The sequence below is a fragment of the Podarcis cretensis genome, assembly GCF_951804945.1.
Source record: "Podarcis cretensis genome assembly, chromosome: 2".
NCBI classification, from domain to species: Eukaryota; Metazoa; Chordata; class Lepidosauria; order Squamata; family Lacertidae; genus Podarcis; species Podarcis cretensis.
The window spans coordinates 13,504,438-13,522,660 of NC_137171.1; the positions used below are offsets into that span (position 1 = coordinate 13,504,438).

The 18,223-nt window shown below is 42.7% G+C and overlaps 1 protein-coding gene and 1 long non-coding RNA gene across 5 annotated transcripts in view; one reads left to right on the forward strand and one right to left on the reverse strand.

Moving 5' to 3' along the window:
• Positions 1-1,073: 1,073 nt before the first annotated feature.
• RNF41 (ring finger protein 41) overlaps positions 1,074-18,223 on the reverse strand; it is a 35,005-nt gene continuing 17,855 nt past the window's right edge. The window contains exons 3-8 of one of the 4 annotated variants that reach the window (XM_079966418.1): positions 17,117-17,212; positions 13,935-14,047; positions 9,648-9,919; positions 8,563-8,698; positions 6,229-6,332; positions 1,074-4,101 (exon numbers count right to left, since the gene is read on the reverse strand). In XM_079966418.1, the coding sequence (XP_079822544.1) occupies positions 3,750-4,101; positions 6,229-6,332; positions 8,563-8,698; positions 9,648-9,919; positions 13,935-14,024 (954 nt within the window). In that variant the 5' untranslated portion in view covers positions 14,025-14,047; positions 17,117-17,212 and the 3' untranslated portion in view covers positions 1,074-3,749. Of the gene's footprint in view, positions 4,102-6,228; positions 6,333-8,562; positions 8,699-9,647; positions 9,920-13,934; positions 14,048-15,310; positions 15,467-15,534; positions 15,735-17,116; positions 17,213-18,223 lie in introns of those variants that run through there. The other 3 variants (XM_079966420.1, XM_079966421.1, XM_079966419.1) reach the window with 3 other exon arrangements.
• LOC307210512 lies at positions 9,803-10,386 on the forward strand. The gene is made up of 2 exons (XR_013836045.1): positions 9,803-9,940; positions 10,036-10,386. It is a non-coding gene; the product is annotated as an uncharacterized lncRNA (long non-coding RNA).

Here is an 18,223-nt window from a genome sequence, read left to right on the forward strand (position 1 = left end):
CGCACACGGAAACACCGTTTACCTTCCCGCTGGTAAGCGGTCCCTATTTATCTACTTGCACCCGGAGGTGCTTTCGAGCTGCTAGGTTGGCAGGCGCTGGGACCGAGCAGCGGGAGCGCACCCCGCCGCAGGGATTCGAACCGCCGACCTTTCGATCGGCAAGCCCTAGGCGCTGAGGCTTTAACCCACAGCGCCACCTGCGTCCCTTTTGGGATCCCTTACAACTCTACAATTCTATGATCCTGGAAAGCTGCTTTCAGTCAGTGGTGACTACACTGGGTAAGATAGCCCAGTACTGTCTTACTCAGTTTAAGGCGGCCTCATATGTTCCTTTGCTTTAAATAAGGGTTTCCTTATTTTAAAATTGCTTTTAACAGCAATTACCGTATTTTTTGCTCTTTAAGACTCACTTTTTCCCTCCTAATAAGTAAGGGGAAATGTGTGTGTGAGTCTTATGGAGCGAATGCAGGCTGTGCAGCTATCACAGAAGCCAGAACAGCAAGAGGGATTGCTGCTTTCACTGCGCAGCAATCCCTCTTGCTGTTCTGGCTTCTGAGATTCAGAATATTTCCCCCCCCCCCTTGTTTTCCTCCTCCAAAAACTAGGTGCATCTTGTGGTCTGGTGCATCTTATAGAGCGAAAAATACGGTACCTAGGGTTGATTGTCAATTACAATCCAAGTAACATTTCTCCCCACAAACTAAGTTGTCAGCTTATGCTACAAGCTGTCAGTTTATGCTACACTGGGCAACACAGTATGCATGGGTTAAAACTGGATTTGCCGTGATAAAGGGGTACCTCCCGGGCTGCCCATCTCTCACCCCCGTTTAAAATAGCTCTGAATCCCTTACAGTGCTTTGTGGGTTAAGGAAGGAAGTGGTGATAAACAAGAGCTGGCTGGCTGTGACATGGCCGCAGTCATGCATTTTTCTACGCCCATGTCGTACCTGAGTACGTTACTAAGGAACCAAGCAGCTTTCCGAGAGGTTAATGCAAAAAAGGAACCAAGCAGCTTTGCAAAGTTTTCATGCAGGGTGCAACACACCTGAGTCTGAAGGAAGCTTTTAAAGGAGTCAGGAAAAAGGCAATTTATTAGTGCAGTCAACACAATTGAACAGCAAAACACAAAATGCGATCAGCAACTTGCGTACTGCCAGGAGACATAACAAACTCTATGGTACGTTTCAGAGCACAAAAGTGACAGCAGGACATCAAGGGGAGGTAAACAAGATGTGTTAAGAGAAAACAGTGAAGTCAGGTTAGCTCAAGATACAGTTATTAGGTTGGATTTAGCAGCTTTTTCAATTCCTGAGCAACAGGGACAGAGTTAGAAATTACTTCCAACCAGCATATTCCCCTTTCTAAACATGTCATTATCACTGACATGTATACGAGCACAACCCATTCCATCCCTAAAACTGATCTGACTTTTGAAGCACATTCCAGGTGTTTTTAAATCATCACTTACAAAACTGAAGTACGAATAAATGAACTGTAAAGTTACTTTTAAGTGGCAGCTCATACAGTTAACAGTTGTAAAAGCTGAAACACCATAGGAAATGGTAACAGGCTCGGTTTCTGAAGCAAAGTTCTACTTGGGAGCAGAGCGTAAGCAGTGTGCCAACAAAGGAGAAAACCTGGAAGGAGGAGGAAAACGGAGGGCACGGCAGAGCTGGAGAGCAACTAATGAACAGGTCTGTGAAAAAGCAAAGGCCACAAACAGAATGATTGCTGCAGAATTAAGTATCTCCAAAGCACAAGCATTTCCCACAGAATGAAACTGGAAACAGCATCTGCTTGGTGAATATTCAAGATCATAGACGAAAGCTAAGCTGCATTATTCATGCACTTTATTCATAGGAATGATTGAAGTTCCACAAGAGGAATGGAGATTATTTTTGAAGGGGTTTAAGAATCGTGTCTTCCTATACTCTTCTATCCTCTCCCCCCCCACACACACACCCCAACACACTTTCAACAAAAAGAGCAATGGTTGTAGGCTATCAATTGTTGTGAAAACCACATTCCCAATATTTGCTGATTCTCCACCATAGGATCACCATGAAGAACCAGGCCACTTACAGGACTGGGAAAACACTTCTTAGATGATATACTCCATTGCATCCATTTACAGTGCGGCAAGAGAGGAAACATTCCTCAAGCAGCCATCATTGCTGCTGATAGTATCCAGGAGTTCTTTCTGTCCCAAACATTTGCAGATGGTAACTGCTTGCAAAGTGGTCCAAACTCTATGTTGAAGGCAGCAGCTATGGTCATCTACTGTTGCAAATCCCTTATGTGAAATATTAACAACAACCATTTCAGGCAGCAATAGCACAAGAAAGGGAATTAAACCTTGGTTCAAAGTTTCTGCTCAGCTGACGATATTCAGGGAGTCTTAACAAAATGAAAGCTGTTCAAAAGGGATTGTACTATCAGTGTTTTGATACAGAGCGAGGTCCAACTGCTCTTTTATTGATGCTTTTATTCCTTGCCCCACCAACTCCAGCACAAATGCTTAAAAGCAAGGAAGAAATATTCAAAGCAACACACACAAAAAGAAAGTGGCTGTAAAAAACGGTTGCAAATAAATTAAATTTAACAGGTAAACTAAACTTGGACCTGAAGACATTCCTGACCACTGCATTTAAAAAATAAAATAAGGGAAACATATAAAGGCAAAAGTAGGACACAATCATCAAGATGTCAAAAACAAAACAAAACACAGATTTATCAAAACAGCCAACGTACAATGACAAGACAGTTTCATCCAGGTTAATTTCATTTTTTCCCCCATTTTCTTTGCAAGGTCACGAAGTTGAGACAACCTTAAATGGCACACACACAATTCAGAGGAGTCTGGTTCTGTTCAAACTGAGCAGAGCATCTGCTTGAAGGCTTGCATCCTATGAGAAAGGATTGAAGTCAGCAAAGAACCTGACCTCACCAGCGGCACTTTGAGAGTACGAGGAGGAAGATGACATCTGGGTTCTGCGAGGAGATGTGCATTTAATTCTGCGCCAGCAGCAGCAGCAACAGCAGATTGCTAAAAATGCTAATTCTGTTGAAAACCAGGCCCTATCTGAAAAGGAAGGGTCGTCTCCTGTGCAACGTAAGGCCACGCATCTCAAGGAAGTTGCAGAAGTTGTCCTGTCGGGTTTTTGGCTCCATAACATTTTGTACGCCAAAAACATCACTACTGGTATGTATATTTTATTTGGCATTACTCCCAGTTTGGCATCTGCCTTTTCATGTACCGCTATCCACCCCATCCCACCCCCCCAAAAAAGGCTGCAAAGTTGTGCCTTAAAGGTACTGTGTGAAAGTAAGATGCTATGGGGCCAAGATGGAAAAAGCGTGTGCCCTGCACAGAGATGCTTTGAAGAGAAACCAAGTCATCTGGGCCAATGCACTCATGTCAGGAGACTGAAGACTTCTCTAAAGACGTTTACGGCAGAAGCCCACTTACCGGAGCACAGAGGAGTTTCTTGTGCTTTTATGAAGACATTTGGAAACCTGCGCCAACATCAAACCGGAGTGGGATTATCGCAAGGGGGTGGGGGGGTGAGGAAATGCAGCACGGCATCTTGCATAAGTTGCTGGGCACCTGCCCAGTATAATTAGGAAGTGGAGTGTTAATCAACAGAGAGAAATAATGCCCTGACACGGCACAGCGGGGCAAGATCAGTCAGCTTGGACACGGTATATTTCTCTCTCAAGCACATTCTTTCATCATCTCTGCTAAGTCTTTAGATTTCCTCCACTCCGTGTGCAAATATCATAACCAGGCCTGGCTCTAGCACCATCTCCTCACCCATGTGCTGATTCTCACAGGCCATCACCACCACAGCCTGCTTGCCCGGAATGCGTTTGGCCACATAGTTTTCGTAATAGCGCCGGTTCATCTGGCGGGTTTCTAGCGTGGCCAGGCCCTGTGGCCAGTTCCGTTCGTGGGCGTTTTCAATCAACTCGTTGATGATGGATGTGGGGCAGCCACTCTCCACCAATGAGCGCTTGATGACAGCCTGAAGTACGGCGTCTGGTGTAGAAATCATACCGCCCCATCGTGTCACTCGGGCTGGCTGCAAGGAGTTCACCCACCTAGAAGCAATTGGGAAAAAACACAAGTCGATGTAAGAGAAATATCAGGGGAAACACAGAGCGTTACCTACAAGCCTGAAGGTGAGGAATCCTAAATTGTATTGCTGATCTAACCTCTGGCCTTGGGCCAAACTACAATAGTAGTCTTGACTCAGAAGCTGCCAGCTTATTCTGAGCACTTCTGCAGATATTAACTGGGGTTGTAACTCACTTTAAAGTGTGTGTGTGTGTGTGTGTGTGTGTAAAAGGTGAAAAATAAATGCAACAAATGCATGGCATTTTGCTTCCAACTTTGAGGAAAACACAATGGAATGGGAAGAGACTTGCCCAGCGGTTTTCCAACTTTCCATCTTTAGAGAACACTTTCCTCATTGATCTGTCCTCCAAGAAACCCCCTGCACATTATACATAATTCCGGGGCGTGTTCTAGGAGGCTCATTCAGTTTACTCGGAACCTTAGCCAGACCTGATGGGTCTCCAGTTGCCTCAGGTAAACCATGTGATCCTCAAAACACACCCAGCTACCCCTGACCCCCACTTCTCTATGGTTGTGTATCACACAGGAAGATCAGTAATGAGCAAATGGTATTATAGGCAGCACTTCTTCTGTTCTTGAACTTTTCGGAAGCTTCCAAGGGGCACTAGGGTTTTCCAAAGGCCATGAGAACCACAGGTTATTAGTTTAGTCTCAAGGCTTAAGACAGGGGAATTCAATTTGCAGCTCTGCCACCAAATCCATTATTTCATTTCCAATCTACCCTGAAGTGAGAAATGTGAGGCTTTAAGATTTGATCCCTATAATGCACTCTGCAACTGGAGATTGCAGCTACTTTAAACTGTTAGCAGCTTATTGTCTCCCATGGTTAACACTGAAAGAAGCACATATCTGTGGTCCAGGGCTTGCACGGTCAGCTGGTATGGATTTCAGGGAATCAACACTTTGGAAGACAAGAGAGTTATACTGAATAAGACTCCATATTTAGGAAATGTGTTTAAATCCTTTTCTCCCTTCTACATTACATCATACATACAGTGGTGCCTCGCAAGACGAAATTAATCCGTTCCGCGAGTCTCTTCGTCTAGCGGTTTTTTTGTCTTGCGAAGCAAGCCCATTGACGGCTTAGCGGATTAGCGCTATTAGCGCTATTAGCGGCTTATCGGCTTATCGGATAAGCAGATAAGCGGCTTAGAAAAAGGGGGGGGGAGGAAAAAAACCCCGCAGGAACTCGCAAGACATTTTCGTCTTGCGAAGCAAGCCCATAGAAAATTCGTTTTGCGAAGCACCTCCAAAATAGAAAACCCTTTCGTCTAGCGGGTTTTCCGTCTTGCGAGGCGTTCGTCTTGCGGGGCACTACTGTAATGAGATATTTTACTATAGCCCATTGTTTGTTCTGCTTTTCAATTGCAAACAACCCTGCTCTACACACTCCTTTTGCTTCATCATGTAAGTTGGAATTGACCGATGGTGTACATATAACACGATGTTAAAAAGCAGACACACAACAGTGGATTTTTCTTTCCCTAAAAAATTGCCACAGAGAAGCTATTGTAACATTTTCTAGAGACAGTGTAAGGGTTTAAGACTAGAATGGAACTGATTTCATTTTTAATTTTGATTGTTTTCATCCTTGTTATGAACACGGTATCTGACCTAAGCCTTCAAAATAAAAATGCAAAATAGTAAACATTTCTTTTCTACCTATTGCTCCTGTATGCGCATCAGCCAGGCAGGATGGATTCAAGCTCCTGTAACACTCCAGGAATCCAATGTTTAGAAACACCTTGGGTGATATGCGACACTGCATGAGTGGAACTCCACCCCTTCCTCTCTTCCCCCTGCAGCCACCACCACAAACACCTGCAAGTTGGCATAATAGGAAGCATCTCCTTGCCTACTCTGTATATTACTGTATCCCTAAAAATGTGCAAATTTGCAATGCGAACACACACACACACACACACACAGAGAGAGAGAGAGAGAGAGAGAGATATTACAAGACAGTGAGGTCTTCTCCAGTCACTTTTTCAATCACTTTTCAACATTATCTTAGCTATGATGGCCTTGCCCATGTCAAAAAAATACCCTCACCATTCCACCCTCTTTTAAAACTCAGTTCCAGCACTTACTCTAGGATTTCATTATATTCAATAGTCTCCTCCAAATTCTGCAGGTTGGGATTGACACTACGTATCGCTCGCATATATGCTTTCAACAACTGAATGTCACGTTTCTGAAAGAAACAGAGTAAACGAGAAGATGAAAGCTGCAGTTTTTCAAATAAGATTTTGAGAAAGACCTGGTTAAAAAAAAATGTCCCCGACGTTTAGATCTCTCCATTACGAGACGGTAATGGGATGCTAGGTATGGACCTAGTGAAGAGTCAGGGAACATAAAACGCATAGCGTGGTTGAAGCTAAGGGAATGTGGACCTATCTCCCATTTCTCCAGGATAGGAAGAACATGGGAACCCTACATTAGGATGACCTGAACTTTCTAAAGGAAAAGTGGGATATAATAAATATGCCCTGTAGGCATTCCGTGATTCCTGAAAATAAGACCTTTTTTCCCGGCAGGGCTCTCGTGCCTTCAAAAGTTTCATGACAGGCATAAAACCATAACCAATGGCCATCAAGGATCAGACTAAAGGTGCATCTAGCTTCTTACAAGTCAGCCAGATGTTTTTGGGAATCCCACACAGCAGGACTTGGAGGCAAAAGTACTCCCCTGTAGCTTGCTACATGCAACTTGCATTCAGAGTCAAACTTTAGCCATTTGTATGAGCCAACAGTTTTTGAAGGCATCATAAGCCTGCCACAACTAGGTGGCAAAGCCAGCACTGCATGGAGTTTGTTCTTACCTTCTCCTTGACCCCTCCTTTCTTCAGCTCTGTGTCACTTCAAGCTCCCAATTTTCTGCCTGCCAACTCATCAGTCCTGCTTCCTTTAGCCTCTCTAGTTTTGAGGCAGCATCTTTCCCCTTGTCTCCTCCAATTTCCCACCTGGCCAATATACAGCTAGTTGGCAACCCAGTCTCAGGGCTCCCTGGCCCAAATGCGTTTATCTTCTGGGACCATTTCTCATCTTGCCACAGTGGCCCTGCCCCTCGAGTCACTGAGATTTGAGTTTCCAGTTAAATGGATGCTTCAGAGGAGGCTGCATGTTAGCATTCTCGATGGCTGCATTTTATTAGCACACAAATAGTGTTACTGAAGGAACACTTTACGAGGGAGGAGGCATGCCTCCCTCTCAAGTGTCAAATTTATTGCTCATTCATATCCCTTTTTTACCTCTGGGGTTGGCAGCTAAGGAGGCCAGAAAGCACCATTCAAGGAGTCAAATTTGACTCAGGAGTTGCCACTTGGCTCACTGATATTCTAAAAGGGGTCTCATTAGCTCAGCCAATAGGATCCAGAGGTGCCAGCACTAGAACAAAAAAATGCATTCACATAGAACAGTGGTACCCTGGTTCTCAAACGCCCTGGTACTCAAGCAACTTGGAACCCAAACACTGCAAACCCAGAAGTAAGTGTTCCGGTTTGCAAACTTTTTTCAGAAGCTGAACATGCTCTGTTTTGAGTGCCACGCTTCCGTTTTGAGTGTTATGCTGAGGTCTGTCTGTTTTTGCTATTTATTTTGTGTTTTTGTGACTTTTTTGTTTTGTTTTTGTGACTGTTTGGAACCCAGTTCAGCTACTGATTGACTGTGTGACTGCAGTACATTGATTATTGCTTTCATTTTATGGATCATTGGTCTCACTTGATAGTAAAATTCATGTTAAATTGCTGTTTTAGGGGTTGTTTTTAAAAGTCATGGAACGGATTAATCCATTTTGCATTACTTTCTATGGGAAAGCACACCTTGGTTTTGGAACACTTTGGTTTTGGAACCAACTTCCGGAACGGATTACGTTTGAGAACCAAGGTACCACTGTACACTATATAAATACCATTCAATGATAGTGTCCTGTAGTACTAGACTGCATTACTGCTCAAAGCTACAAAAGGAACTTTCAGTACCTGAAAGGTTTTAGCCTCTGTATTTTAAGAAAAACCAACTGTCATATTGTGAATGCCCCTTTTGGATATTTTACAGCCACTCAGAACTTGAGAAGAATCCAGAGTCTAAAAAATATTTGAAATCCATCTGGGCAAGAGTCTTTTGAAATCTTCCCTTCCTCCTTAAGATCAGGACTCAGCTATAACACTTACACAATACTTCAACTCAATATTCCCTATCTTCTAACAACATCTCAATATTCCCTATCTTCTAACAACAACACACACACCACATTGATTTTTCATCCTCTGACAAATTCTGAACTAACAAGAGAGGTAATTTAGTCCTTTAGCCATTTCTCATGGCAACACAAACTCTTATCAGTTATTTGAGCTTGCCTGGGGAAAGAGGAATTGTTTATCTACTTAAAGGAGCCACAAAGACTGCTGCAAAAGAAGCTGTTACCTGCTCGGCTAGCTGGTGCTTATGTTCTGCTGAAGTCTTTTCCAACTCAGCTATCCTTGTCTGTTGCTGCTGCACCACTGACCGCAAGTGTTTGATGCAGTTATGATTCGGTAACTCATCTTTGGGCATTTCCAAGCTGCATGGAGAAGGAACAGCAAGAATTGAGAAAGGTGATTAAGCAATGGGTGTCTTCTAATAGAAACTCATAGTTAGGTGACCTGCAAACAATGCGGAAGCAAAAATCTATACTTTAAAGCAAACTGGGACTGAAGTCAGTAGTCTCAAGTTACCAGCTGCCAGTATTGCGCAACTCAACTGTCCCTCACGAATCATAAAAGCTGTCTCATATTAAGCTTGACCAGGTGGACCACACAACCAATGTCTCTCTCCTGCTGATTTTTCCAGTTCACGCTGGCATGGGAGTGAAGCCCTACTGGCTATAGTAATGTCGCCGACTCTGGGGTTGCCGCGCTCATCTCGCTTTATTGGCCGAGGGAGCCGGCATACAGCTTCTGGGTCATGTGGCCAGCATGACTAAGCCGCTTCTGGCGAACCAGAGCAGTGCACGGAAATGCCGTATACCTTCCTGCCAGAGCGGTACCTATTTATCTACTTGCACTTTGACGTGCTTTTGAACTGCTAGGCTGGCAGGAGCAGGGACCGAGCAACGGGAGCTCACCCCGTTGCAGGAATTCGAACCACCGACCTTCTGATCGGCAAGTCCTAGGCTCTGTGGTTTAACCCACAGCGCCACCCGCGTCCCGTCCCTACTGGCTATATAAAACCCTTAGACCAGGGGTGCCCAAACTTTTTCCAAAGAGGGCCAGATTTGATGAAGTGAACATGCATGAGGGCCGACCAAAGTTGTTGCTTTTTTATGATTTTACCCCAAAGTTCTTGAGCTTTTTTTAAGGATTGAAGTTGTTGGGCTTTTACCCCAGGAGATAAACTGCCACAGGGGCTGGATTAAACCAACTGGCAGGCCGGATTAGGCCCCCGAAACAGACTTTGGACATGCCTGCCTTAGACAAAGCACTGAACTATGGCATTAAAATGCATTGGGTCAGACCTAGCTGAATACTTACCCGCATCCCTGCTCACAAGTCACAGGCCGCTTTGGATTGTGTTCACAGTCGTTGAGGTGAGACATCAGGTTGTCAAGTCGCACTACAGCAGTACAACCAAAAACAGCGTTGTCACATGTGATCTGCAGCTTAGATAGCATATTACGCATGATCCGAGGAACAGGCCGCAAGTGAGCCACGGTCACCACACTTCGGTCCACGGGGCAAGTCTGTTGTTGGGAGAACCACTGGGTGATGCAGGCATTGCAGAAGGCGTGCTCGCAATGAGGAGCCTGTGCAAAGAACAGAGCAAGGTATGCCAATGCAGGTTACATCAGGTTCATGCTACTGGTTTGTGGCCTGTGTTCATGTGTGCTCTTATCTGTTTTCCATGTTTTTCACAAATAAGAGAGAAAGAGTTGGAAGAAGAACAGAACTTCAACCAATAATTTAAGCCAATCTAAGCTACTAACGGCAGATGAAGATAACTCACTTTGGCTATAACTTACGAGACACTGAAGCAGAAACACAGGACAACTGCCATCAACCAAAGGATATGAAAATCATCTACTGCCTTTGAGGTAGTGATCTATCTCTCTCTCTATCTTATATCAAGCCTATTGCAAATCATACTTTGCCATTTCAGGGCTGGTGTGGTACAAGTAGAGATCAATGGAAGGAGATGTACATTCATCACTGTGCAAGGTGTTCAACTCAAGAATGAATTGTTAAAATAAATCTTGATGATGTGAAAAATTCACTTCACAGGGTAAAGTAGCACAGTACCTCTCCCTTTAACCAGCTGTTTTCATTGCACTGCCTGTGGGCGTAACATAGACAATCCTCCAAATAAGGCACAGTTGTAGTTATAACTCTTCTTCCGGAGAAGATTTATTCATGCACAAATGTACACCAGCTCAGCTACTCATCTCACAGCTATGCCTCCCAACTGACAGAAGGCAGAAGTTTAATTTCCTATAAACTAATTCGCAATTGCTTGGTTCTCACCGTGCTTTCTGTCTTATGATAATGGGGAGGAATTCAGCGTAGCGCTAGGGAGAATGTTCCATCTGGCAAGTCAAAATGCTTGTGCTGATGGAGCAATTTCCCCTCTTCTCACCTCCTCCAGCCTATCTGCTGTTCTTGGGTTTCCCCCAACCCAAGCCAACCTGGGGGGGGGGGTCAGGGGGTAGAGAAAGGGGGGAAGCCCTGTTGTGCTGGCAGAGGTCCTTGAGTTGGCTTCTGCTAGCAAGATTCATTAGCTGAATCCAGCCAATTTTCTTAGTTTCTTCCTGTGTGCTCTCAGGTTTTTCCTGGACATCTGCTACACTAAGCTCTCCTACACTCAGCATGTGCCATATGCTTCCAAATAAGCCAGTGATGTAGCTGAGAATGGTCAACCTGTTGAGCACCATAAGCCAACAGAAGGTTTAAAATACACTGTTGCTGAAATCACAAAATGGTCATTCATCAAGTGTTTGCATTGCTGCATTTGGACCACAAGACCAACACTTGTGGAAGTGACACAACTGGCTTGGGAGACCCATAAACATCACTCATGAATTAGTCTGCTAAGAAGTAAAGTTGTTGCCTTATGACGGCTGTAATACAGTGTATTCAAATCTTGGCAAACAAAACGGATTTCTGTACTTTTACTAATAGTCTATAATTATTTTTTAACAGGGACTTTTTGTACATTTTTATTTATTTTCTGGAAGGATGTTTAGGTACAGAATAATAAGTGTGTCCTCAGCAGTACAGATGTTTGTCGTTTTTTAGGCAGTAATAGTTATTGCAAAGGTTAATGAATGCAATACATCAAGTAACAATAGAACAAATTACCCCCCCCACCCAACAAAATAAAATTCTTTGTGAGAAATTCACACAAAGCGCATGCTCCAGGAAACCCTTCAGCAAATCTCTATTGCAGATGGGAGACACAGAAGATTAACAGGGACATTTTAACCATAGCAAGCAATTAGAGGCTAACAATGCTGCATTTGCTCACTGACTCATCCCCATATAAACAGAAATACAGGCAAAGGCCTCCAGCCTACACCCTGACCCCATATGAAGAGAGGTGGCGGGGGCGGCTGGGTAATGCACAACACATATTCAATCTAAAAGGGAGTTAGGAAAGTTCAGAAGCTCTCGGTCTATTTCCTCTCCCATTCTCCCAAGCTTAATGACTTCCTGTTCAGAGAAAATCAAGATGTGCAGCTGAATAGCACATGTTGCTCTCCATTATATGAACTGTATCACAATGGATTAGATGCAATGTGCATTCTGAGGCAGTTTTTAGAGTGTCGCTTCAAATTTAAACGCAAAACAGTCTGTCTCTTGCACAAGAGGGAAACAATTTGAGTTTAACATGCTTAACTAGCTTGCTAAGAATAATGTTTCTAGTGCGATCAGAAATACCGTTTAACACTAAGATATTTTGCACACATACCATAACAAAACACTTGAATATTTTAGGTAGACTGATCTCTCATGGCTACTGCGAATCAGCTAGTTCTGGTAGGTTGTATCCAACAAAATCATTGTATTCGCAACAGAACTTCCCTTCCTTCTCCTCCTTCCTCCCACAAGACTACTCCGAAATCTTTTCTGGAACCCCCAGAACAGATTTGGGGGGCTTTGCTGTGCTTGTGGAAGTCATTCCATGAAAGCAATTATTTCGTTGAATACAAGCTTCTGTCTCCTCTGACAGGTTGGAACAGCATTTTAACTTGACTGATGCATTTTACAGGGTCACTAATTAGCAAGAGAAAATGCCTTCTCTGTTCAGTGCACAAGATGTGACTGGCGAGGTCCATCTCGCCCCCTGATTGCTCGTTTTCCATTGCTTTCTGAAGACTTTGTTTAAGCAGGCTCTGGGCAGACTGTGTGATTTCTTTTTGCTTCATCCGGAAATTTGTTTCTCGCTTTTTGATTTTCTGCCACCCCCACGTTTTGCTTTAAAAAAAAAAAAAAGTTTAAGCAATTTTTTTATTATTATAAAAAATGATATTTGCTTTTAATGTTTGTTTATATTAGGCTCCTTGGGGACTTCATTTTGAAGTGAAAGGAGGGATAAAAATTGGAATAAAGGAAAAGCAAAGGCCCCTTCAGGATTAGGGTCCCATACTTGCATATGGAGCAAGCACCAAAGCGAGCCATGTAACATGCAGCAAGGTCATATTTTTGGTTAATGCTTCTTCGTGCAAATGTTACATAAGGAGACCTACTAAGATAAGAATAGTTTCTGCCAGTTCCCTGTGCAAAAATAAACTCATGCTCCAGCAGTTCCAGCCTCTCAAGAAACAGAAGCTTTTGTTCTGAATGTGGAATGACAACTCCCAGTATGCCTAGTTATACAAGTATCTGAAGGTTCATCGTCATCTAGTTACCAGCTACCTGCAAGACAGAGAGCTGAATTCAAACTAAATGGTTTTTTCCTTTTAATGATATTCCAAAGCACTTTTGCGGCCACCCAATGCTGCTTTCATATGCAAGCTGAACAAGTCAATCTAAAATTCAGCAGCTAGCTGTTTAGCTTATTTCATCTTTACAAGAATACCCTGCCAGCAAAGAAATCAGTCCTTTACCTATCCAGTTCACTTTAGCTACAGATAGAAGTGATTTGTTTACTACTGATAAGAGAACAAGACAGGCTTACAGCTGATTGACATATTACCATATTACTATAGGGAAAGCAAAATAGATGCATGTGGTCACATGTGACAATCATATGTGGGGTTGGCTTGAACATATGCTAGGTCCTGCTTGTATGTTTCTGAAAGGCACCTGGTTCTGAAACAGAGGAGCCTTCGGCAAAAATTCAGCAGGACTCACCTTATGTGTATAAATTGTTAATTAGTTAACATTCACAGTTCTAGGTCTATCATTTTGGAAAATCCAGAAGAAATTGCAACAGATGGTAGAGAAATCATGTGCTCTGATAGCCTATATTTTAATACCATGAAGTGCATAGCCTATCATGAAGTCTACTGCCTTTTATATGGATAAACTACCTACCCAATTAGTATTCAGTGATTATCATGGGCTGTTAAATTTGAGCCTGAACTCCAGACAAAGCTCACGATGTTTAACAGATTCCAGTGGAATTTGCATATAGTGTGCATTTTAAAACTTTTTTCTTTGGCTTAATAAATCAGACTAGATTATAGCTTTAAAAATTAAAACAAAGAGTACTATCACATGTATTCTCCCTCAGTCATGCAGCTTTGACAAAGATCTAATACAGCTTTGACATAGAAAACCTTCAGCTTTTCAATAAACTACAAAATTTTTACGCTGACCTACCTGCACTGGCTCCTCCAAGACCCCGCTGCAGATGGGACATATAAGATCTTCATCAACATCCCCTTGAAAACGAGCTACATCATACCCCATTTCTCATCACCGATGCCAAAACCCTAGAAAAAGCAGGAGAGGGGAAACGAAGAACAGCTGAGCACAGAAGATTTGGAGTCTTGCCACAAGAGACGCCAGCATATTCAGATTGCTGCTTCTGTGGAGTCAGTTAAAAGTCATTCTTTTGGATAGGCTGCCTGCCTGCCAGCTAACCTGATAAGGCTGCATTCTAAGTCAGGGATTGACAGAAAAGCTTCAAATCCCTGAAGAGCAGGGTGTGGTGCAGCAAAGAGACAACTCAACTCAGCCCAATCTGTGTGCACAGATTTGGGTGGTTTGACCCACCCACTAACACCAAATTAGACACTTCCCTCTACAATGCAGAATTACTCATCTCTTCACTTGCATTTTTTAATTCCACACCTTGCTTTTTTTGTTTTTTTCTGAGGAACAACTTGCCTATATGAGCGATGGCAAGGTGTGTCTAAGTTTCACACCAAATTATAGAGCAGGTATGGCAGGAGGGGGAAAAGAAGAAAAGTTCCATAGCTAAGACAGCTGATGGGGGGGGGCTCAGTGTAATTAATTCACAGCCTTCTCTAGGAGCTGTAAACGAGCTTGCAAACCTTGCGAGGGGAGGGGAGAAGCAAAATTGCACAGGCTACTTCCAACAGAGAGTTGAGTGTGACGTCCTCTGAGGGCAGGTAATTTGGGTCCATCCCTATATCAAGCAAGATTGGATCAATCACTCCTGATGTAGTTAGACACACAGCATAATTACCTGCCCCGAGGAGGCTAACTGGATGATGGCACACCCGAGTCTCCCAAGAGTCTGAATTATTTATTTCTTGAAACACATGCTTTGGGAGTGACTGAAAGCTCCTCCAAGAACCGGATCAGAGAATGAACTCTCATGGCTAATTATATAGCCTTCTCCAGCCATGTTCACCTTCCATCTTGTAACCTCCCAATTCTGCGCTCAACACCATCCCACCCTGTCCACCTGCAAACAGAGAGAGATTATCTACCAAGTTTCATACGCCATCAAATTAGGAACACAGAAAGATGCCAAGTCAGACAATCGGTCTATCCAGTTCAGTATCAGCTACACTGACCTCCAGTAGCTGTTCAGCATTTCAGAAAGTTTATTTTACCCAATTTTGGTGGGATAGAACCTCTGACCTCAGGGCTACCTCTGAGCTACAGTCCTCCATCAGTAATCTATAATGCTGACACAGAGGATTGTCAGCAGAATACGATGGAAATTGGGGGGATGGGACAGAACAGATCCTGTCACACCATCTCCTCTAAGTCTAGTTACATACCTTCCAGTTTTTAACACAAAAACTCTCCCTACTCCTTTGTTCCCTCACAAGCACTGAGCTGAACTGTGAGCTATTATTGCAGTCCTACAAACTGCCCTGTCCGATTCATTTAAAAACTCTTGCACCTTGATAGAGACAAGTGACAAATTTCCAGTGCTGTCAAGATCTTTATCTTCCCCAAGGGAAGCATATAGCCATTGGCCGAGAAAGGATTAATGGTACACCTTTCCGCAATGCTACTTTCAAGTGACTTGCACGGCTCCTGGAATACTTCAAGAGCAGACGGCTCATTTCTGCTCACTCAGGGACCAGCTTCTAGGGGAAAAGTTGCTGTAGAGATGACATTGCACTCTTCATTATAAGTTGGCAGCTTGTTGGTTATATCTTTAGCTGCCTGAATTATGACATCAAAGGAGTAACAGAGACTTTCTTCATTTGCAAAATGTAGTCCTATTGGCCAATCTGACCTTAGTTTTAAGATTCTAAACAAATATGGCATATTTTATTGTCCGGAAGCATTCAAACATGGGAACATAAGTAACACAAAAAACCATATTCAATAACTGATAAAACCCAATATGATTAATGCACCATTGCAAGTCCGAAGCAAATGAAGAAAATATTATTGCCTCAAATATCCCAACTAGTCTTTTATGTACAACAGTATGTTCCTTTTGACAGGAAATATAAATTTATGAATACAGCATAATATTACAAAAGCAAGAGATATTGCAAAGAATGAAAGAATCATTACATTAGAGCCAACTGACAAAATAAATGAACTCCAAAAGGCCCAAAGGTACCAATATTTTAAAGAATGAGTATTATAAGTAGAAACTTATATTGCTAGCCGCCCAATGGCATAAGTGCTCGAGCACTGACAGTAAAATAATTATGAAAGTATGGTACAGTTCAGGGATGAATTTAACTAAACTGCTCAGAATGGGAGAAGGGAGTCCAAAGCAAGAACAATTTGGGGGGGAAAATGTCTCCTTTTTATGACATATATAGAAAAGAATTACAGGATACAATCTTTTAATGCTTTTTCATAGCTGTGATAAAATGTAACAAATGTTGAAATAATATATACATGGTTTGCAGTGCCGACAAATATATTTTTAATAACTAATGAAATGTTCCATAAGATTAACAGGTGTGGGTGGGTGGGTGACTGGGAGTGGCCACCGGGACCATATAACACCAGTCCTGAGAGATCTGCATTGGCTCCCAGTACGTTTCCAAGCACAATTCAAAGTGTTGGTGCTGACCTTTAAAGCCCTAAATGGCCTCGGTCCTGTATACCCGAAGAAGCATCTCCACCCACATTGTTCAGCCCGGACACTGAGGTCCAGCGCCGAGGGCCTTCTGGCGGCTCCCTCATTGCAAGAAGTGAGGTTACAGGAAACCAGACAGAGGGCCTTCTCGGTAGTGGCGCCCGCCCTGTGGTATTCCCTCCCATCAGATGTCAAGGAAATAAGCAGCTATCCAATTTTTAAAAGGCAGCCCTGTTTAGGGAAGTTTTTAATATTTAATGCTGTATTGTTTTTAACACTCGATTGGGAGCTGCCCAAAGTGGCTGGGGAAACTCAGCCAGATGGGCGGGGTATAAATATATTCTTATTCTTATTCTTAAAAATGTATGTATGTATTATATGCTTATGTATAGATTGTTTTAGAAAATTATTACAAAAAACAATATTCAAGCATGGACACAGAACGGCATCAAAATAATGCATTTTACAAATAAGAACACAATTAAACCCATTTTGCAGTTGGGGAAACCCAAGACAGGGAGAAGTGACTCACCCCAAACCAGAAAGCAGATGACATGAGGAGTCCACATTATCAATTTAGCAGCATGATCACCAGTTTAATTTGCCTCTTGTAGTAAGTTATGCACTGCTGATAATCAGAAATAAAGGGTTCAGTCTGTACATTCAGTGAGATTGCTTATACTAGATGCTCAGATTAAAAAGAAACATTTCTAATGAGATGGCTATGGCAACACGGCTTGCTGCTGAGTGATCATGTTCAATATTTAGGCCACTTCTCACTACTTATCTCTGAATAGCATAGATACACAAAGATGAGCTTTGAAAGCTCACCCTGAGTGGACAAGAGGGGAAGAGGCACACACAAAACGGCAGGAATATACAGCTCATGGCCAAAGAGTCTATCCTGGCTGGAACAATTTGTCTGGAAAGCCGATGACAGCTGCCCAAATTATAGGGTGTTCGTAAGTTTTTAAAGGAGCATCCAAATGAATCATGTCTGAAAGTCACAGCGCACCTAGGGATTTTTCAGTATACTCAAGTTCAAATCACAAATGAGACCTGTTCAATAGTTTGGCTGAATTTTATAACCCATAAATACCTTTAAAGATTTCCACACAACCTAAATCATCTTGATGATTCAAATGGCAACAGAAGATGCAACGAAAAATATTATTCCTTGGGAACTAAACATGATAACCACAAACCCACATTCTAGTTCATATTCTGTTTACCAAGACTGTTAATCCAATCATTAAAAAGTATCTTAACACAAATAGTATTTTACCTAGACTTCAAACAGACTTGAATCTCAGAAGTCATGATTTGTTATCACTGCAATAGCCACTACTACATTTCTTAGAGATCTCGGTCTAAGAAAATAACCTAGTAAATAAATTCCCACCACCATTTGAACCTATTTTCAGTGTTATGACATTCCGAAAGTGTATCAAGGAATAAATCTGTCTACTTCTCTGAGAGGAGAAACACAATTTAGTCCTACAGAGGGAATGTAACCTTTGCCTAAGTTCTGATACACTTTGAAACTGAGAACCAAGTAGTATTACCGCATAACAGGTACAAGCATCCTTCCCTGCTCTTGTAAGCTATGGGGTTTTTTTTTGCTTTTAGTGAGGTTTCC